The sequence below is a fragment of the Thunnus maccoyii genome, chromosome 1, assembly GCF_910596095.1.
Source record: "Thunnus maccoyii chromosome 1, fThuMac1.1, whole genome shotgun sequence".
NCBI lineage: Eukaryota > Metazoa > Chordata > Actinopteri > Scombriformes > Scombridae > Thunnus > Thunnus maccoyii.
The window spans coordinates 8185805-8209073 of NC_056533.1; the positions used below are offsets into that span (position 1 = coordinate 8185805).

The window sequence follows — 23269 nt, forward strand, 5'->3', positions numbered from 1 at the left end:
ATTAATGGACATCTCAATATGTTGGTTGAGCTTTTTTTTGATTTATTATTCGAAATCCTAACATCTCTCTGCAGTCGGCCCTCTTAAAATAATCTACATCCAAGAAAAAATGAATAAATTAAAATCTTATTACATTTGAAAACTTCACCATTAATAGGCCACGTGCCAAGAGGGATTTTTCTGCTGCTAGCCACCTGAAAAGGTTCTGAAAACCACAGTGCAGCCTGGGGATGTTTTGGGGGCAAGAGATGCTTTGTCAGGTTGAGTTAAGTATGAGTTAGAACTATGTTCTAAAAAGATATCACAACTCAAAATGTGCTCTACCAAACAGTAGAGACAACCATTAAAAGAGAACTATTACCTGCAGTCATTCATACCTATAGGCAAACAACTGCCAAAAAACAAAAATCTGTAAAAATTTCAAATATAAATTTTTATACTTCTGCATACTATGCCACTTACCCCTTCCAGCTACTCGAGGGAGTTAGCGTGCTTCCCTTTGTTATGAAAATGTGACTTCATAATATGAGTCAATTACAGGCCACCATAATCTATACCAGAAAACCATCATTGTGACTGCTATCATTAGGGGGTGCAAATAAACACTGACAGAATGTAGATTGCACAATAACCCTTTCAAAGACCCTATAATGACACAGTATAAATCAACTTGACACCATTTTCTGCTCTGGTATGAAGTGCAAGAATTTAATTCAAAGATTTATGTCAGGATGAAGTAAACTCTATTCCATAAAAAAGAAAAGAAAAAAACATTGCTGGTTTGAGTTGGGCAAGTGTCCACTCCACTACATCCCTGCTCTTGACTGGGTGTGAATTAGGTGACAGTCCCGAGATAGAAAGTGGAACCTGTTAGGATTTGATTGTCCAGCCGTGTGTACACAGCTCTGTGAATTTAATGACTAGCTTTAAAGTTGGAGGATCCTCCTCTCGGTGAGATCAATTTTATCTACCAAGTTCAATTTGTCACACCTAGAAGCTGCTATCTTTGCATCCACTCTGAGACTCACGGAAGAATCTAAAGTTTACGAAACTGAGGGCTGCCTGTCCATTCATATAGCACAAAGGCGAAAAGTGACACACACCCACAAGTGTCTGCAGCCAGAGCGAAATGTGATAGTGGAGTTCAGAGTGTACTGAATGTTCCGGTTAAAGGGGCTGGGGGAGTAACGTTTGGTGCTGGAAGGATGAGAGTCAGCTGGGAAATCAAGATTGATAGAGATCATTAATAAGCAACTGGATGGCTTGTAGCGCTTCCATTCCCACAGAGGAACAAGAGACTGAATGAGACACACACACACACACATTTACAGAAGCCCCACACAGCATGGATCATAAAGCAGCCACCTCTATAAATTGATTCTTTCAACAAGCTGCGCTCAATGACAAAATCCATGTCTAGGCCCAGTTAAACCCCTCATTTTGCAGCTGATCAGAAGAGAAACACAAACAGTGACTTTAATATACACTCAGCTTTCATCCTAACAGCCCAATAAGAGGATCAGAAAAACACTCCAAGTTCAGATGCGTTGGATGTCGTGAGAAGCCATCACTGGCTAACACCCGGGTGGAGAAAAGAAGAAGAAAAGATACTAAGAGAGAAGGCTCGCCACAGTAAGTGGATGGCTTCTTTTTCCAATCCATTAGCAGGTGTAATGAATGTCCCTGCTTTTCCTTTCCTGCACACAAGCAAGAAGGAAAAAAAAGAGAAACATATCCACTAATGGACATTGTAAAGCAGACTGGGCGATTCAGAAGGAAACGGGGAACAAACATCAAGTGTGGCCATCGATCAAAGTGTGTAGGAGAACAAACAACCTGCTGAGCTGAACACAAACATACTAAATGAAGCTCCTCATGGTCAAACATGCACTCGGAGAAATATCCTGTCTTCGATGACAGCGGCACTAATTATACTGATAATATCTACTTGTTAAGACAGCCGTGGCTTTACATATATTCCTCCACTCAGGCTGCTAATTCTTTGCGCAGGACAGTGGCACTGCAAACATCAAGCATATCTCGCTGATGTATGGAGCTGTAACAGGCCCCTGAAGATCTGAATCACAAACTAGGCTGCCTATCTATAATGCGATATTGCGTCATACGACACGTTTAGACAAGAAAGAAATACATGTGCGTCTTGGGACTCATATGAGGGAGAGAAAACGTGATTCGGGTAAATTATTCAACGTACCTGGTTTCCAAACAGGTTGAATCCATTGATGGCCTCCAGAGCAGCTTTAGCCAGGCCCACAGAGCTGCGAAGATATGAAATACTGAGCATCACATAAACACACATAAAGCAGATTTCACTGACATTGATGCATAATAGGGTAAAGTGGTCCTGTGACGAAGGTGGTGATAGGAACCATGAGTGTCTTTCAATTTTCAGAGGCTAAAAAAATTTTTTTTTAAAAATAAAAAAAACTGAGGCATTCAGAATCCCACTTGAATCTTAAATGGCTATCTGTTCGGATTCAATAAAGCTGAAGGCTCCTGAGAGTGTGGCCTACTGTAGATAATGGATCTCTTAAAAAAAACATCTACTGAATTTCACACTGGCTGGCTACTGTGATTGCAATGCAGACTAAACGTGAATCAATTTCACTGTCATTTTGTTTCCCTTTCTACCCTGCCAAGATTTCCCTAGAAAAGAAAAGGACGGGAGGGGGGGCGGGGAGAGACCAGGAAACTCTGTGATGAGTGGCTGTAGATCTGCTGACATATCAAAATGAGTTCAATACCATTAGTGAAGCCTGAATCGTTGCTTAAAATACAGAGGATGGCTGGATAATACAAAATAGAGGTGGAATAGAGCTCTGCTGAAACCAGTTCTGTATAACGATCACACACACACAAGAACAGCCAGTGGCGTTCAGCAAAGCTGTCAGCACCTCGCAGAGATAGAGGAGATATGACGCTTTGTGGGAAAACATGAGGTTAAAAAATATACACCAGGAAGCAGGGCCAAAACAGCATGATGATGATGAAATAGTCTCACTTGACAGTTGGAAAACAAAGATTCACATGATGAAAGTCTTACCGTATACTATGTTTTCCTTTCCTAACAGTGAATGTGTTTATATAAAGTGTATTAGTATATTCCAGTTGAGGTCATATTGGATTAATTGCTTCATATGCTTTATCTTTACATTTCAGAAATATTCTTGCATGCTTGGGTTAAAGCATTTATGTTGCTCAAAACAAAAGTCAGCAAGTTTAAGGTAATCTACTGATATACAGCCAGTACATTCTTATGCTATGTGGACATCACTACCCACATGCTTGTGTACTTTTGGTCTTGGACCGGTTTTTGTGGGCTGGAAATACACTTCGGGAAATACACCTGGCCGAGTGTGAGGTGAGGAGATTGATAGCAGTCTCTCATGTCTGTACAGTAAGTATGAAGCTACAACCAGAGGCTGGTTAGCGTAGTTTAGCATAAAGACTGGAGACAGGGTGAAACAGCAAGCCTGGCTCTGTCCAAAGGTAATAAATTCTGCCTACCAGCACCTCTAAAGCTCACTAATTAACACAATGCATCTCGTTACTGCGCCCAGCTGAGAAATTGTGCCACACATGATACCCTGTAATACGACATCATGTTTTTACACTTCGATTTTCAGTGCGGATTAAACAAACAAGATAAAACATGTTCATTAGTGAGCTTTAAAGGTGCTGAAAAAAGGATTTTGTTGGCTTGAACAGAGCCAGGCTAACTGTTTTCTAACCAGCTTAGCTGGTTAATTGGCTCAAGCTTTATATTCACTGTACATGAGAGTGCTATCAATCTTCTCATCTAATTCCCTGCAAGAAAATGAATATTTGTATTTCCCAAAAGGGAATTCATTTTTAATTATGTTCAGTGATGATGTTTCAGACAACAGTGAACTCTAAACTTTGTGGCACATTGGGATGACTTTGAACTCTGACAGGCCTTAACACTCAACATCAGTGATCTCACTAATGCTCTCGTAGCTGAGTAAGATCAAATCCCTGAAGCCAGATTCCAAAATCCTTCCCAGACAAGTGGAGGCTGTTATAGCAGCATATTAATGTTTATTTTTCTGGAATGAGATGTTCACAAATGGCATGTGGGTGTAATGTTCTGTTGTCTGCATACTTTTGGCCATGTACAATAATATGACACAACAACATTAAGTATAAGACAACACATTCAAACACATTCAGACTCTGATGATGCCAATAGTTGCTGCTGTAAAATAATTATTTGACTATCACGAACGATGTTGAATTTTCATGAACATATGAGCTTGTTCCAGGTTTTTCTACAGTATTTGTAAAAAAGAATAACATTTAACTCACCACAACTTGAGATATTTCAAGATTAGATATGCTACTTTAAATACAACAGCTATAGTCTAACCATTTGACTGGGCGTGATGACAAACATGAGGCAGAAGCAAATAAATGAATCATTTGATTTGATATAGACAAATGAACATTCTGCCAACATGAACACATCCTTTCCTGTTCATTTCCACTGAGCTTTTTTCTGCCCACTGGCACTCTGGTAGCAGAAATGACTACTCAATTTGATCATTTACACAGATCTTGTTTACATGGAACCGTTTTGAATCTGCCCCTGCCACAGTTCTCTATTTGCATACAGCATGTTAATTGGTGTTGCATAACCACATGTATAATGCTGGCTGGCTAATTGTGGAAATCCACACTATGGCCATGAGGGGAGGAAACGCAAGAAGCGTGAGGCACAGTGCCTCTTCACTCCACTGAATTTTTTTTTTTTTTTTCCCCCAATTAAGGATTTTATTGGCATAACAAACTTTACAAACATACATGTGACAACTATCTGGTGATAGGACAACCAGCAGTATTAATGTTGGAGCTTGTAGTATCCCATTGAATTTTTTATCTTTTCTTGAGGATATCTTGGCAAGCTGCTGCCAATAGCCTTGGACTGTTGGAGAAAGAAAAAAACATGCTCACCCAGAGATAAGCAACGGCAGAAATTGAGGATCTTTATCGAGATACTGAGGGAGGAGAGGGAAGCCAGGTCGACCTTGGATGATAAATCAGTTAGGAGCACGTAACAAAAACTCAACATAATCTGAGCTCATTATGGAAAGTATCTTCTAACTTATCTTCATAACAGATATCTTAATAATAATAATCTTAATACTTCAGACTGTTGCTCCACTACATTTTTCCTTAATACATGCTATTAGTTAATTGACAGATGTTATGTATTTGCTACCGTTTGCTGATTTAACATTTTCCATCTGTGAATATGTTACACTGACATTAAATCCATCTCTTCTGATGAAAACACTTGAGATTTTTTTTTTTCTAATTGAAGACCACACCTCCCGTGATTTCTGCCGCTTCATGTTGCAAAGAGGTCATTTCTGCTTGTTCCTCTCATACTTGGCGTTGCCTTATTTGATTAAAGTAGAAAGAAGAATGATTCATAAGAGGTGACATGGATTTGAAATATAATGTTAGAAAAGAGTCACCAGGATAAACCAGAATGTTTCTTTTGCAAGATAAATATATTTATTTATTTGACCTTCATTTAACCAACATGGTCTCTTGAAATTGATGCCTCTATTTTGAGATCCTTAGCCAGAACAACAACAGAATCAACATAAGCAGATAGAAGAGAGATAAGGAAAAGAGGGGAGAAAAACATAAGCAAATCCAAACATTACCATAACTGCACTTGTTCATTTGAGTCTTTTAAATATCAATGACCTATTTTTAAAAAATCTTTAAAAAGTAATCTTATTTTAAGAAAACGGAAGACTCTTCTTGCCCTCAGAAGCGAGGAGTCCTGATACATTTGATGTCAGCTTTGCAGTTGTGTAAAAAGTGAACTGAATTTATACTTTATAAAGGTGAAGATACTGTATCTTCCTGGAAAGTGACTTGAGCAAAAGCCAAGCCATTACAAAACTATAAAAGTCTTAAAGCATCTGATATAATGTGTACAAAGTAAATATAAGTAATAAATACAAGTCCTCTAATTTCATGGAAGTTCAGTACTAAATCGTTGGATTACCCCTTTAAATGTTTAAAAAATATATGATCCAATTTCACAGAAATAATTTCAAGGCACGCACCAGTTAAAAGACCAAATGAATGCTAATATTTAACAAATATTTCAGTCCTATAATCCTTATAATCATTTTAAAGCAGACATCCAAAAATAAAATGACTTTTACTTCAAAGCAGATTTACTTCATGCTGTTATTGTCAATGATTACAGAAATATACGTTTTTAATGGTATGTAGGTCTGTGCTCTGCTGTTGTACAAGTAACCGTCTGACGTCAATAACCATTCAAACAAACACAACCAGTGTCCAGCCCTCTGCAGTGGTCCATAACAGAAGCCTGCTGAAAACATATTTGCCTCCCTGGCGAACCAGAGAGGCAAATATGTCATCAATCATAACAGCTTTCAACCAGAGGAGGACAACACTATCACTGCATTCATCTCTCGCTTCTTCATACATTCTATGACTTTTCTATTTCTCCCTTTACGTTCATCTCGCACCATTCCCTCCTTCAACTCCTCCACTTTACTTTTATTACGGTATATATTTCTTCCTTCCATCCATCTCTCATTCTATTCATCCATTCTTTGTTGAAAGCAAATGAGACTTTACTGAAAACATTTCTGTGAAAGTGGTCTTGAAGAATCATGAATATACTGTATAGTCAATCTCCTAATCATGTAAATAAGGTTTCTAATATCTATCCAATGGATTTTCTTGATTTAATTGCATAAGACATTGATTCACCCAACCTGACTCTTACAAATCCCAAATTAACACCTGACATCACTGACCATACTGACGCTACATCAGGTTACAGAAACATTTCATAGTCGGCTGCTCTCTTGTTGCTTTTGGTCCTGATTGTTTATGCTCTGCTTTTGAACAAAGTTTCTTTCCGCCCCTCGTTATCACACACACCCACACACACTCTGCACCGGTGTGGGCAACAGAATCTGACAAAAACAGTGAAATTCACAGCATCACAGTGACTCGCGACAGCGTGTAGAGCTCTGGGAATGCATTTTTGCTACAGTGTGCTCTTCCTGAGAAAATGAAACTTATCTCAGTCAAACACTCCTTATAGTTTTTCTGCCAACCATTGACATCAGTATACACGAGTGGATGGTAAACTACACTGATACAGCTGGCAACAGCAATACAGAGAATGTTGTTTAAGTGTAGTGGATGTTGTAGATACGCACCTCTATGACTAATGCAAGGAAAATAAGGGTGAAATCAGCAATGTGGTCTTTTAAGGAAACTGGATATCAGCATTAGGCAGTTTCACTTGGTATCAGCCTTTAAATACTCATGAGCACATTTATCTTTGCACATTTCTTGTGTGTTGCACAGCTTTCGACTGACCTGGAATGCAGCTCAGTGCTGCCGTTGTTGTATTTGCTGCCTCTCTCCCACATGCCGAAGTCAGGCACCCTGTAGGCTCTCTCCACACAGAACACCAGGTTCTGGATGAAGGAAACCTGCACACAGAAAACACACATCAAACACAGGAAGGCATGGGATTCTGGGAATAGATGCAACACAGATATCCACATACAAACACAGCACACCTACATATACAGACACACATGTGTAAACCCAGGACTGCAGGTACTTTTCTCTCAATCCATTTTAACATGTTTCCACACAGAGACTCCATCACATAGTACGTAACGTAAGCTGCAGCTACACAGTCAAACACGTACACTGAAACATATGGTAATGAGTGACCTTTGATATTGATCTGGGGTGAAGTGCGTAACTCTCCCTCTCATTATAAAGGTTAGTAAAGTGGTCAAGAAAGCTGATTCCTCTTCAACGTTCAAGGTTAAACTCACCCCACAGTCATAGACAAGGTGTAATTAAATAGTAAAGAGTGGCAGTATGTGAAGCTATATTATACCTGCATTGCTTTAGACACATCACAACATCCATTTATAGCAAAAAATTTTAATTATCAGTGCATCGCCCTTTCATCGCAGACTCTGAGAACTCATCAGCAGTGTCCTTGATTTCAGCACCAACCAAAACGGTGAGCTCATAATTTCAAAGTTGTAATTAGCAGAGTTAGGGAGTTTCTCATATCTATCATCTGGCCCACACCGGCTTTGGAGAAAGACGGTGTGTCTGAGAGACATGTCAAAATCAATAGACACATCCAGAAAAACCTAAGAGGGAGAGACATAAAATGTGGCATGACTTAAAGGCCTTGAATCATTAAAAAGACCTGAAAGTAGTAGTGCATGCGTGTGTGTGTGTGTGTGTGTGTGTGTGTGTGTGTGTGTGTGTGTGCTTGACTGATGGGAGATTTAATCTGACATGACAAAGCTGGGGAGAGAAAGAGAGAGATGAGGGGGAGAAAGAGAGAGATAGAGAGAAGCAGATAGGACCTGTGTTGGATTTAAATAGGACAGACTGTGAAGGAGGGCAGGGAAAGAGGGAGCATAGCGAGGCTGAACAAGAGGAAGAAAAGGTGTTTGCTGGGTCTCTTATTTGGGGTTTTATGAGCGGAGTGATTAACGAGGGGAACTTTTTAGTATCTTAATGGCATCTTAATGAATGTTACTGCCCACCGGCCAAACGAGCCTCTCTGTCTCCCCACCGCTCGACGACTGTCCCTGCCAGTTCTGCTTTTTTTGTGAGGCGTGTACGAACACATTTACAGAGGCATACTACTGCTGCATTTACTCATGTACCAGCAGCACTGAGACAGCAAATAAATGCATACACCCGTGATACTTGAAAAAACACACACAGGCTAATGAGACGCTCCATTTCATGCTGCATGAAACTGAAAATGGCATCTTGAAGGAGGTCGATAGTGCATCTTCTCAGAGGACACTCAGTAGCCTTTCTATACCACCTCAAGGAAAAAAAAAAAAAAAAAGTACTGCAATGCAGCTTCCAGCTCAGTCAAGTAAACACCACTGGATATCACAAGCAGTGACAGCTAACAACAAACTAATAAACAACACCGTAATAATTTGATTAGTCCGAATGAAACAAATTTCAAATAGTGAGTGAGAACAGAAATCACAAGTCCTCTTGCTCACTGGATCTGATGTGTGTTAATACAAAGGATGGTGGTGGTGGTGGTGGAGGTGGGGGAGGTGGTGAAGACTGCTTCACGCAACCTAATAAGCAGTGTATAAACATGCAAATTAAGGCTGCTGCACAAACAGGACTGCCCTCATAAAAAAAAGTTACATTGTCAATTTGCTTGCCATCAGGAGTGAGAAATGGAGAAAAATGAGAGGTTATTAGGGAGCGTTTTCTGCAAACAAAGTGAAGTCTGTAAGCCCTAATTGGTTAGTGGGATAATTTTTTACCATGTCCTTACTTTCTTAAGAAAAACCCCATCTAGTAAACAAATGGACTCCTTTACCAGCGGCACAAACTCCACCGCTCTGTGGCGGTAAGTACAGCTGTGAATGAATAGACTATAAAAACTAACAGAATTAATGTTCAAACTGCTCCTGAGGGCCATATAATAAACAGTGCAGTGTGTAAACTTAACAGCCATGTTGCCTTGTTTTATTAAGGGCCGTACATGAGGGGAGACAAAAAAAAAATTACACCGAACTGATGCATCAAGCTCTCATTCAAGGTATCATTCAAAGCAACAGTGTTTTTAAAAATGGGTTGGTGTGCTGCCAAATAAGACACTTCAACTTAGATTCCTATGAGGACATTTAAACCTACACAATGAAATCATCGAAACGTTTCCCTGCTGAATGTCAATTGAGCGGCTCAGCAAAAATAGAAATGTGAGCCAAGCCATAAAAGTGAGATACTGTCCGCTGATCCTGTCGGCTGTAAGGTACCTGTTGGGGATTTAGGGTAACTCTAAGTGGTTTTAGAGGCCCTTAGGTCTTACTTGATAGATCCAGTGGGATCGTCACAAGCTAGCATCACATAATATTAGATTTATGTATCTCATTAGGTCAGTTTGTTTAAAAATAAATTAAGTTTTACAATGACGTGCGTGTACATGCAGACTCACAAGGGGGGAGAAAAACGTTTCTGCTGAATACAGTTTAGAGATGCTTCAAAAGATTTCATTGTGGGCTATAATGATGTATATATGTTTTTGATTGACTGTCTCAAAGATGTATTCTGTCAAGTCATGTAGGGAGCAAGATGAAAAGTCAGGGGGATTCATCAAAGTTTTTAAAGTTCAACAGGAGGACATCAGCGGATCATGAATGTCTGTATGTCTTTACCGAACTTCAGCTACATTACAGCTTACATTACAAAAAGAAAAAAAGTGACCAAAATTTTGTCAAAAATTATGTCAATGGTTATTTTACATGGATTTTAAATGGTTTGTAGTCGTTTTAAACATCTCTAATCATATGTATTTTGAGATATATCCAGCAAATTCAATATGGACAGTAAAGGAAGAGCAGTAAACTACAGGGGGACATGAGGAAATGTATTTTTGCTCAATGTAAAATGATTTTTAAAAGTTGCTTTCAAATAGTCTGTGACCTAAGATGGAAACTGATTGCTGCAAGTGGATTGGCGAGAAAATATCAGGGTCAATAAATAGGACGGGGTGTAAATCCCCTGTGTCCAGGATCGATCACCTTGGCAGTCATTTTGGCGTCTTGTTTACCTCATCAGTGTTGTAAATGATCTGCAGACCAGAGCAGATCATCTCCACCAGGTACAGCAGAAACAGAGAAACAGCATCGATCTGCAGCAATGACAGAGAGCAGGAGAAAGCAGATGAGATACCATTAAAAAAAAATGACTGTCATTTGCACACTGTGTGATATTTCCAAATTTGTCAATACAGCTGCCTTTGATTTCCTGCATTGTGTAGAGAGTGAGACATAAGCTTTATATATGAAACTAGGCCTTTGGCATTGGACCTGGTATCATTAACACAATTCACTCCATGGTAGATGTTGGAAAAGAAATAACACAAAAGAATAAATGGATTTACACAAAGTATTTAACATCTTTACAGCTTTGATGATCTTTGCGTTTTCCTTTGTCAAGGGCAAGTAAGCTTGTGGTTTTATTTGATTTTCTATCTACCTCACTTTGATGTAGCAGCCACCCTTCGCTAGAAATGTAGTCTCCAGCCAAACGTTACACATTAAATTGACCCGTGTCAATAACATTGACAGAAGTACAAGTTGTTTTAGTGCCAATTTAATGCACATCCACCTCTTCCAACTGTACATGCATGGGAAGCAGACGGTGGTATTTTTCAACATTAAAAACAAAATCTATCACTAAGAGATCGATTGACTAATTTGTTCATACCGATGTTCATTCATCTTTAACAAAGTCCTGACTGCTGCCAAAAAAAATTATAATAGTACCAGAGTGGAGTAAAAATGTTATAACTTTTAATGAAACCTCTGGACCATCTGGATATTACATTGAGGTGGACAGTTTGTAATGACTGTATCCAAAACACATGCACACTTTTTGCATGAATTAAATATAAAATCTAGTTTTATTCCTTCATTTAAGGTTTAGTTAATTTCTCCGATTGTCTGCTTGCTGGCTGACCTGCAGGTGGTGGTAGTCACCGTAGGTGTAGACCTCGTCACCAGTGTCCACGTTGAACAACGAGTGCAGACACTTGGAGGGGCTGGGATCCTGTTTAAACTGCTCCACCTGGTAGAAGGACACACAGGGACACAGAGATTCAGTAAAAGATGAAAGAGAGATGTCGAGGGTTAGAGAGGAGTGGAGAAAAAGATACAGAAGGAAAGAAGGTCATTGGCTCTAGAAAATGATTTCATCATAAAAGATAGATTTTTACCACAGTAGCAGCCTTGAAAACATTCAAAACATCAAACTCATAATTGGAAACTCTGTGTAATGAGTAAATGTATGGTAATGAACTTTCTTAATCTCTGCTAATGTCTCCATTAAATGCATTGTTATGTTGGATATTAAAGCTACCCCATCCCATCCTTTTGTTGACACCTCACCCATCAACATCTCAACTGACACTTCAACTCCATTTAACACTGGCATTTCAATGGACTCAATCAACTGCAACAGTGCTTAAAAATATCTGCCACTAAAATTGAATTGCATGCATCTGTTTGAACTGCCATTTCAACCCCTTTCAGTTCTTGCACTTTTACTTTTACTCCATTACTCCTTTCAGCACTTTCACATCCACTGACTCTTCAGTTTAGGCTTAGCACTTGTGTCTCAAATGCCATTTCAACTTCTTTCAGTGCCTCAACTTTGGCTAAAACTTCAATCCCTTTAAATGCTTCAATACATTTCAAATGCTTCAAAACATTAAACTTTTGTTTCTACTGCATTCTTTCCTCAGAAGTGGCACACATACATTTTCTTCAGAACATGCTGCCATTTCAAATTTGACTTAGGTCCATGCTAACTTTTAGCCCAGGTGCCCCCAGTGGAGATATATATATATATATATATATATATATATATATATATATATATATATATATATATATATGCATACATACATATATAACTTCTAACCATGACATTGGTGCTATATTTAACTCTCTAAGATGCCGGACTGTATGAATCTATAAATGTTCCAGTGACATTAGTCTAAGAAAAGGGTCATATTTATGGCAAGAAAACTATACCATGGTTTACAACAAATATATTAAAAAAAAACCTTGAACAACACATTAGTCGTGTTTTGTGTTCAGTGGTTTGTTGGTGGCTTTGTGTTTGCCGCATCGACTCGACTACACACCAAATCACAGCTGTGCCGCCAGCCCCGTCGCGCAGAGTTATAAATAATTGGCCCTTTGTCCCATTTTTACCTCGTTTATTTCTCATCGCTCCATCTCTCTCGCCGCTCTCTCCATCATTACGCCCCCCCTCACTGTTTCCATTTTTCTCTTTCTACCTCCCGCCCTCCCTCTCTCCTCCCCTCTCCCTCTCTTTCCAAGTACTTTCTTTGATTCACTCCCCCTCTTGCTCTCCATGTCTTTATCTATTTCCTCAAACTCCCCCCATTTCCTCCTTTTTCTTTCCTCTGGCACACTACCGTTGCCCACCTTTATGTCCCTCTCTCACTCTCTCTCTCTCTCCTAGTCAGGTCATAGTGGAGACCTGCTGTCCCACTTTCACTTGAAACTGCTCTACTTCTTGTCATTCCACAGCGGCTAATACATGTGTGTGTGTGTGTGTGTGCGGATATGGATGTGTGTGTGGAGAGAGAGACCTCTGTCAGCAGCTAACAATAGATACTGCTGTTTATGTTTCTATAAAACCTACTTTTGTGTAGAGGTCTCTCTGAACCTCGTTCCAGCAGGGCCACGGTGTCAAGTGGCTCTACTCTTGGGATATTTTGAGAGGCCCCAGATCTTGCTTGTTTTAAGTGCTGCAATGCGCAAATATGAGCTTCAAATTAGCAAAACACTTCAGAGCCCGCTGCTCCATACAGTGCTAGTAAAATAGAATAAAAGTCCACCTTAATGCATTTATTTTTTATTGCCAATGCTTAACTCTTGTATTTCATCAAATCAATCACCATTCACTGTCATTCCTGGTTGCATAGGAAATACATTTGATTTTCCAAAACAGGGGATGGAGCACAGTGTACAGCAGTACTGTAGGTGAGCAAGTAGGCATCTAAAAACAAGATGTCAACACACAGTTTTACACTGAACATCTGCATTGATTGATTTTTTGGGCCACTTGGGGGGATTATAACAAGCTGTAAACACAACATTGACATTTTATCACCCTATAAAATCAGTGGCTTATTTGCACATTGAGCAGCAGGGAGCAACATTAGCATTCATCTGGAGTTGTATTTGTGTCCACCTGATGAATGCAAGTCCAATATTCACCCTCCTTTCAGGATTTGGTCTCCACCTACTCCTGAGGGAAATATCTGGCTGTTCAGCTGCTAAATGCTCCACCCGTTCCCCAGCTAGTTGCTAATTTTGTCGGCCTGCTGTTTGGTGGTGGGCAGGTAGTGTATAGTGTCTTTTTAGCGACTTTTTACCAAAAACAACCACCTGCTGAGGCCAAACAAAATACAATGAGAGTGGTGAAAGTGAACCAGAACAGTAAAGTTGCAGGTCATAAAACTAAAGCAATGAGTTAAAATACACTAAAACAGAGCTGCTGTCACTACAGGCAACATCTTTCAGCAACTTTGAGTCTCCAGAAGCCAATGGTAAAATAGCAAAGATGGAGGAGTTGTTGTGGAAGACGTGTAGGAAAGCAAAAGTTATAAAATCTGTCAGTAAGAGGGTGATAGTTGTACGTTCATTACCACAGTGGCCCAAAGGTAAGACAAGCTTTCATTCTGGAAATTACATTTGAAAAAGCTGTAGAAATTTTACTTACAACAGGCATTTTCTTAGAATAAACTAGCATGGCTCTTGTGTTGAACTTGTTATTTTAAGAGGTGTTACATTGTGTTTTGTTCATAGCCTTCATGTTACCTGGCTCGCCATTTTCTATCTGCCTGTCTAGCAATTCTGCCTCCTAAATATCATATGTATAACTTACTTGCGTTAGTAAATATATGTTTTGGGAAATGCTGCCTGGATCACGTTTTCATCAGCATAACAAGGATACATTATAATTGTTACTTTTCCCTCCAGTATCTGCTCCCTTCAGTAAAAGTATGAGTAACATTTTTATGGTTATGTTTAGGAATCTCAAAGCGCTCGGTTAAGGTCAGGGAAAATCAACAGTGACAGATGGAACAAGTTGAGTTTTTCAATATTTATCCAAAAATTTGAATCTTTCCCCTAACCCTGACCAAGTGTGACCAAGAGTATGTGGGACGCAGGATGTGTCTGTGTTGTCCAAGTCATGTGCTTTTGGCTGCCTGAAAACTTACAGTATTATACATTTTCATCCTGTGGCTCAACACTATAGGCACAGGTTAACTAACTACCAACTGACAAAGTGACTTTTACTATTTATTCGTCATAAAACAAACCCTTTCACTTAAAAAATTAAATAATCCCAAAGGAAAGCTGCTTCCTTATACTATACCATGCTATAGACAGACAGTGGGGGCAAGCTGCTGTGATATTTGCCCAGCAGTGGCCCCATGTCACATCTCCATTAAAAACGCCATGTTCTCTGTAAGTGTTGGAGACGGGGCCGTAACGAACGCTGCTCTGTGTAATTAACTGTGTAAACGCAGCTTTGTAATTAAGACACAGGAAAGCTCTCCCCTAAATTAGGTCGTCAAGGTCAAGGCGAGATGAAACAGAATGGCTTTCAAAAAGGTACACACTGTACACATGCACATGCACAGTGACACAGTAGATTGCTCTTTTAAAAAATGTAGTTCATGTGGGACAAAAAGACAGCATACAAAGGACATATCTGGCTCCGCTATGGGTGTATAAAATGGTGTGTTTTCATTCACGGCCTACTCATGCACACGCATCAGATTTCTGGCAAACGTGGCGTGAAATTCCCCCTTCGGAGCAAAAGTCTTTAGCAATTAACAGATTGCCGGTTATTAAGCTCTCAGGACTAAAGCAACCGGCTCCTATTGTCACTTGTTATGATATGAAAGAGGAACCAGATGTGTCCAGTGCTCCAGCTTTGAGAGGCTTTGATGAATAGCAGCTCAGGAGTACACCTTTGATCTGTAATACAGTGTGTAATTGCAGTGTGCTTTTATGCAAACACCCAGTGTGAAAGCAGGAGCTGAGTGGGGGCTGACTGAAAACTCACCTTATCAGCCTGTCTCATGTAGCAGTAGAGGATCCCTCTCATGCACTTGATAGCTGAATGCTCCAGTTCATGGGTCCGCCCCATATCATCATCGATGCGTCTGCACAGCAGGGGAAAGACAGGAAACACATGAGGGACAGACTAACAGTTAGTGGATGAAGAAACTCGGGTGATTTTACAAGATAACTATTAATTGTTCGAGTCTTATTGTTGTAGTTTGTGGTTAGATGAACCCAGTAAACTTACAGCTGAAATCTAAAAACATTACAACGTCAAAGTCCGTTGTGAGGTTTTGACAGACTGGCCAGTTTAGTCAGATGATCTACATGACTTTTCTGGAGAAACGAAAGTGAGCACACCAAAAATGTTGGTAATCCTATAATAATGAATTCATTATTCAATTAATTAGTAATTCCACAGGAAAAACGTGTGTACGCACAGCTAAAGCAAGTATGGTAATTCAAAGTTAAACCAGGAAGTCGGTATGTAAACTGAGGTGGATGTTTACACAGACAGCTGGAGTTATAATTTGCCTTTATTTTCTCTGTCAAATATTTCGTGGGAGGGGTCTTTAAAACCTGTATAAATAAATATTTGAGATCATTTCAGCAATGTCCTTGTGTAACAAGATGTCAGCAGTCAACTTAGTGATTGTTATTTTTACGGATATGAATGATGACCAAAACTATAAAAATAAGGTCCAAGTTGTATAAAAATGTCATTTTTATTGGGGCTGCAACTAACAATTATTTTCATTATTGATTAATCTGTCGAGTATTTTCTAATTGATTATTTCTTAGGTCTATAAAATGTCAGAAAATTGTGAAAAATGTCGATGACCGTTTCCTAAAGCCCAAGATATAACCTAAAATGTCTTGCTTTGTCCCAACCAACAGTCCACAACCCAAAGATATTCAGTTTACCATCACAGAGGACTAAAGCAACCAGCAAATATTCACATTTAAGAAGCTGGAACAAGAAAATTTAGCATTTTTTCTTACTTCTTACTTACTTTTTATCATTTTAAGTCAGTGCACCATAAGAGTCAATTCAAGCCAAACTTTATTTTGATAGTGCATCACATACATAAACTTCACAAAAAAATATACAAAAGCACCACAGCTATTAATATCACAAAAACAAAAAATCCTCTGAGCAGGTCAGCTTTTGACAAGACAGGTCTGTATGCAGATGGATATTGCAATAGTATTAGAGTGCTCAAACAAACTCTAATGTGTTTGACCATTTGCGTTTGCTTTCTTTAGGCTGGTGTAAAAGCTGTCAATTGACATGTGGTGCGGACCAAACAACACCACCAAGACCATTTGAAAAAGTGGGTCTCTACCTGTTCGTCATCATTTATCACATAATTTAAGGTCCAGTTGCAGTCTTGACTAATAATGCTTATACACACACATTATTTCTTTTTAGGATTTTTGTGTCTACCAGACAAAAAACGCAAAAGGCACAATAAAGTGTGGAATGACTGCAATTTCTCTTTGGAATTTGATTTTGTCTTTAACAGCATACCGTCAGTAATTCACCTACGATTAGTAAACAGTATGTCCAGTTTAAAGCTGCAGTATGGGACTTTTGTCTCCCCCCTCTGGTGGTGAGAGTAAAGGTGGGTGCTCGGCTGTGAATGCCTGAGTACAAGGACGTTACTAGGAGGAGGGGAGGACATTTCTCTTCATTTGATAACGTTAAAAGTCAAGTTAGACTTTTCTGTCAGCCTCCCGACTTAAAAAAGACGAGAGAAAAGGAGAGAGGGAGAGCAGCTATGGTCGAGTGAGCTACAGAGTGAATGAAGAGAGGGAGTGTTGGTAGCATGAAAGCAGGTGATCTCAGATCACAGCGGTTACGTTCTAAATCATAAACACACCCACACCCCCACACACCTCCACTCAACCCTGCAGCGGTGCGCCACAACGCCTGATTTGGTCTGAATACACAATGACACAGGCATGCAGCACGCTCTCATGCACACCCCGAATGACAGGCACACAGAGAGGGCTGGTAAAAACAGATATGTTTTGACAGTCCACCGGCCAAAAAATATATTTTTTTGAGGCCAACTGGGATTTGTCCCAGTATGCCCGATGGCCAGTTATACTGGCTGTAACCTACTGTTGCGGCTGTAGAACGGTGGATAAATTGTTTTGAGCATCACACAACCCCCCCGAAATGACTTGTTTCATTATCAGAATATGATCCATTCAGTCCGATAACATTTGAAAAGTCTAGAAGAGCCACATGATTAACAGTCAAATGGCCAGTGTGCGAGTGTCGCCCCCAACATGAGATTTAAAAAGTCTGTATACTGAGAAATACACAGATTTATCTGGCATTGAGAGGGTTAATCAGCATTGTTTGAACTCGTTTGGCAAGGGCTTGAATGTAACGGACATTCATTTTTATGTAAAAGTTCCGCACTGCAGGTTTAATAGAATCAATTTTGATATAATTTGTGCAATAATAAGTATGGCAGCTTCTTACTTCTCCAATGTGAATCCAGTCTGTGTTTGCGTTCATTACTCTCCATAAATGTCTAAGAAATCCATTTCCAGGCTTTAAAATTTGTGGGACTATACAGTCTAGCAATAATTCACTTGGGCCCATTTAAGCATTTAAGGCTTGACCAGAGAAGTTGCTGTGTACAGTCCTTCTTAAGAAAGTGGTCTTTGTAAGATGCCACTCAGAAGTCAATCAATTATGGTTGCAGTGACCACAGTGGCAGTCAGCACATTCCTGGCAGGGCTGGCAGATTTCAGATACACATGACAAAGGTCATGCTAATAACGACTTTGGGTATTGACAGGGGAAAGCCGAGCTGCTGAGGTGAAACTTGTTTAAATTTCAGTGGTACACGGTGCATTAATCACACGTGACCCTTCACATGAAAACCAAATGCAGTTAGAGGATGAAGCAGGCAGCTTTTCATCTTCCAAAATCCTGTTTCAAAGTATGGATCACTCATTACCACACTACAAGTACTGTACATGTAATATACATGTGATGATCCAAGCTGCAGTGACATACACTGTAATTACAACTAATCAAGCAAATATAAAGGGCGTCATAAAGATTAGACAACTACAAGAAAATATTAGAAACTTATCTTATCTCTAGTACTGGAAGCTGACGACTGACTCCCTATTTATTCATAACAAATCAAATTGAACCAAGTAAAGAATAAAAAGTGAGTGGGCAAATGTGGCCGAAAAAAACCATATCATATCTTTTTAGAATAGGTGTTTGTGGTGAATTCAATTGCCAGTTTAGTCACTGATTCTCTCTCTCTCTCTCTCTCTCTCTCTCTCACACACACACACACACACACACACACACACACACACACAGCAGCTGGGCGAGAAGTAAGTAATGGCACTAGCCAAGCCTGTCAGATGAGAATCATCTTAATTAAATCCCAGTGACAATTCTAATAGGAGGCAGCCATGACTGATGACAGGGATCTGCCGCTGGTCACATCACTGCAGTACACTCTATTTTTACCCCTCTCTTTCCCTCTGTCTTCCCCCTTCCATCTCGTTTTTTCAGTCAGTCTTTCTCTCCATCTCCCATTTCTTCTCGCTCTCTGTTATCCCTCCATTCCCTTGATCTCTCCCTCTGCTCACCTCACTTACTCTCTGCTCCAACCTTCCGTTTCAGTCTTTCTATCTTCCATTTTTTCTCTCCGTCTCCATCTTCCTAATTGTTCTCTCTCTTTCTGGCCACATCTTTCTCTCTCTCTTGTCCTCCCCCCTCTCTCTCTGGCCTATTACAAGTTTGTTTTGTGGAAGTGTTCTTTTCCCTGGAAACTAATCACTGAGAAATGCAGGCATCAAGAGCAGGGACAGTTGATAAAGGAGTTTGGGGCCTTTAGATGGTTCTCAGTGAAATTCTTGAAGTGTTCTCCTTGAAGTAATAACCCCAATGTGTTTAAAAAGCAAAGCCTTCAAATTACAGAGAGAGATTGAAGATCAGGGTCAGTAAGCATGAAACAGAAAAGAGTAGAACAAAACTGCCAAGTCAAAGAAGAAGGGATAAAGGGGTGCAGAAAACTGTGTGGACCAAAAGTTGATTGGTCTGTTCTACACATAATACTCTAAAAAACACAATAGACTATTAATCCATCCATTTTACATCATGTTTTCTGTGGTGCTACACATTCAAGCCTTAATGCACAGTTGTTGTTTTTTACCATGTTCAGCTTAGTTTAATGGGTTAGCATGCTAACATTTGGTAATAAGCACTAAACACAAAGTATAGCTGAGGCTGATTGTAATAATAATAATAATAATAACTTTATTTGTGTAGCTGATGGGAGTGTCATTAGTTCTTCATGTGTAAATCAAAGTATTACTAACTATTATTAATTAAAACCATATCTGCAGAAGGAAGTGTATCTGAACAATGTGTGTACAGTATCCTTCTGTTGTACTTGAACTACACGAGCACTTCATTCAACAGTCAGCCAAGCAAGAAGGCTAAATTCCAATTAACCTGTGATAATTAACACAAATGAAGTGACAGTTACATGTACAATCAATTTTGCACAAATGAAACAGGTCCTGCATGGTTTATCAGTATCTGTGCATGTGTGTGTACTGTGTATGTGGTGTACTAACCGGTAGGCTAAGGCCAGGGCCCAGGCACCAGCAGCACAGTACAGGGAGTCCCGGACCTTGGCCTCCTTGCAGTCGGAGCATGTCTTGACTGGAAAAAGCCCTGTGGTGGGACTCTGGTAGTTCAGAATGGTTGTCTTGACTAGAAAGAGAGACAGAAAGAGAGAGAGTTGTCCAGTTTGTCATATGGATAATTCAACTTGAATTGGAAACAGGTCACCCAACAACTTGAAGGAGTTTTTATCTTGTTTGATTATTTGCTGTACATAATATGCTTTACTGTAAAAACTGATGCCTTGTAAGGTGTCTTTTCATAACATGATGGATGAGCCATGCTTGTATCTAAGCAGCAAAACTCCCTTTAATATTCCACCTGACATGACACAACAAAATAGCTTAATCAACCAGGGGAAATTGTGTTTGGAGTTTGTTTAAATTAAAAATGTCTCAACAGCTCTGATGGACAACAGGACCCCTAATAACAGCTGCTGTATTATTTCAAATGATTTAAGAGTCGCTATTAACTCTGAATCAGTGTGCAATATCTTTTTTTATCCATCTAAAAAAGTACAGAAGGTGAATCACATTTCAATCTATACTTCTATACTAAGTAATTACATACAGTACATGACAGGTGTCACAAAGGACAAAAACACCTACACACATTACATGACCTCAGCTTGTCTATTTTTACCCCTACACAGAGGTGATACACTTTCTAAAGCAGCATCACTCCACGCACAGCTACAACAGTCTCTACCAGATGCTTTTTTGATCCAGTTTTGATCCAGATGCTTATGTACCAGAGCCACAGCGGACCCATCTCATTTCATTTTGCTGGGTACAAAAGCAATGACATAGCAAGTCAGGAGTCATGCAGCATTTGACTACGAGCATGTACTTTCTCTGGCCTTGTTTCTCCAGGCTAGTCTGCATTTGTGAAGTGTGGAAATATAATATGTATCCAGCTCCTCAGGCAGGGTTACAACTCTCTTCTACTGCTGGCACTGCCTGACCTGTGACCTTCCTCAGGCTGTGCAGCTGTTGCCACTGCCTTTTCCCAGATGCATATTCAGCCTGAAATTAATTACATTTAATCAAATCAAATGATGTAAAGTTCAATTTAGAAAAAGGTTGGGTTAAGAAATTTTGCAGACAATTTTTCTTCTCTGATGAAAGTAAGCAAAAGTTAATGTTATAAAGCTGCTTAGAGCAGAGCTCTTTCAGTTTGTGTTTGGTAGACAACTACAGTGTACACTGTGAGAGGGTGGAACAGATGGATGCATATTCAAGTCGAGTGTGAACACATGACATTGAAAGTGTGAATGGCAACAACAGTTTTAGTGAAGAAAAGCAATAATTCCTGGTGGAATATCACTTGGACTCATGGTGTCATTGTTTGGCTTTGAAACACATGAACTGCTAAAGAAGTCAACACGACTCAGTTGATGTTCATGTCAGTGGGGTTTTTTTTGCACAAGACAGAGTTGCGCAAGCTGATTTCTTCTATGTGATGTGCACATACTCCACCAACACCTACAGACTTAACTTAGACTCACATGAGATAATGGCATCATTCTTTTTTATTCTTGTGTAAACAATTTCTTTAACACTCCAGTTCAATGTGATGAGTTTAGGTATCTAGGAAGAAGACTGTCCTTCAACTGGAATGTATTTACAGTAATGTATATCTATATCTATCTATCTATATATATATCTGAAGTATCTTTGAGCACTGAATCCATTGTAGCTCAGAGAGTTGCTGACATTCTCACATATATCTAAAACAGCTAGAAAATACCAGACCGTATGACCTGCCGTGTTTCTCAACTTCTGCACCAGTGTCATAGTAGAAATGAAGAAGTCACCCAAGGAAACTTCCTCTTGTGTTGCATGTTTGTGCCTCAGACTTTAACTGTAACACATCTTGTCACTTGAAAGTTGCCCGGAGTAAAAACTATGCATGCCAATGCCTTGTTAATGTGAAATAATACTAATACTGATACTTGACTAACACTTGTGTAAATATTATTTGCAGTATGTACATTTACTCTTTAAAGCTTTTTAATAATTTAGCTGTAATCATTTAAATATTTAATAAACCCACTTTCTCTCCTCCTTTTATTTCCATGATGCATCACCCATACTCAACATGAAAAAATAATTAAATGTCTAACACTTGAAGGTCGGTTTTGAATTTAATAGTTAACAATTGTAAAACAACACAACTTTTACTAGAAACTGCTTAATAAAAAGCATGTTTTCTGATGAAAATAGTGGAGGCCCAGCACTGGGTTGGTGTTTTTTAGATGTCTAGTTTATACACTGTATAACTGTAGTTTTAACAGTGTTTACCATGACCTCTAAAATAAGTTTTCAACTAAATGTAGCCCATTATAACCCAGATATAGACATCTTTTGACTTCAAATCACCAAGTTAATGCTTACTAGGATGCAGTTGCAACAGCAAAAAAAAAAAAAAAGAATCCCTAATGTACAGTGCCAGAATCAAATAGTGTAAAGGGAAAGTACCAAACTCTGTTAATAATTTTGGTGTCGCCACAGTGACTGGGAAGCTCTACAGTAGGTAATGACCAAGGTCATTTCTTTGGAAATAACATTTTTCAGCTGGGGGCGTGACTGTGAATGTCTGACTGCACTAAATGGACAAGCGAAGACAAACTAAGATGGTCCAAGTTCACCAAAGTTCATGCTCAGCATTAGTTACTGAGGACAGAACAACGGATGAAAGCTCTTAATACGAACAGACCGTAACCCTCCAATAATATATGCTGAAATATTACATACTCAAACAGAAGGCCTCCGGGAAAGTAATTTATCTGTTACACACACACACATACACACACACACCGTCTCCTGCAGAGGTCCCCTCACTG

At 39.4% G+C, this 23269-nt stretch overlaps 1 protein-coding gene across 3 annotated transcripts in view; it reads right to left on the reverse strand.

Annotated features, from left to right (window-relative positions):
• Nucleotides 1–23269, reverse strand: part of phkb (phosphorylase kinase, beta) — a 110351-nt gene that overhangs the window by 70839 nt on the left and 16243 nt on the right. For all 3 annotated transcript variants that reach the window (XM_042427718.1, XM_042427791.1, XM_042427875.1), the window contains 6 exons: nt 20376–20514; nt 15748–15847; nt 11593–11700; nt 10682–10762; nt 7429–7544; nt 2216–2279 (listed from right to left, as the gene is read on the reverse strand). In XM_042427718.1, the coding sequence (XP_042283652.1) occupies nt 2216–2279; nt 7429–7544; nt 10682–10762; nt 11593–11700; nt 15748–15847; nt 20376–20514 (608 nt within the window). The remainder of the gene's footprint in view (nt 1–2215; nt 2280–7428; nt 7545–10681; nt 10763–11592; nt 11701–15747; nt 15848–20375; nt 20515–23269) is intronic.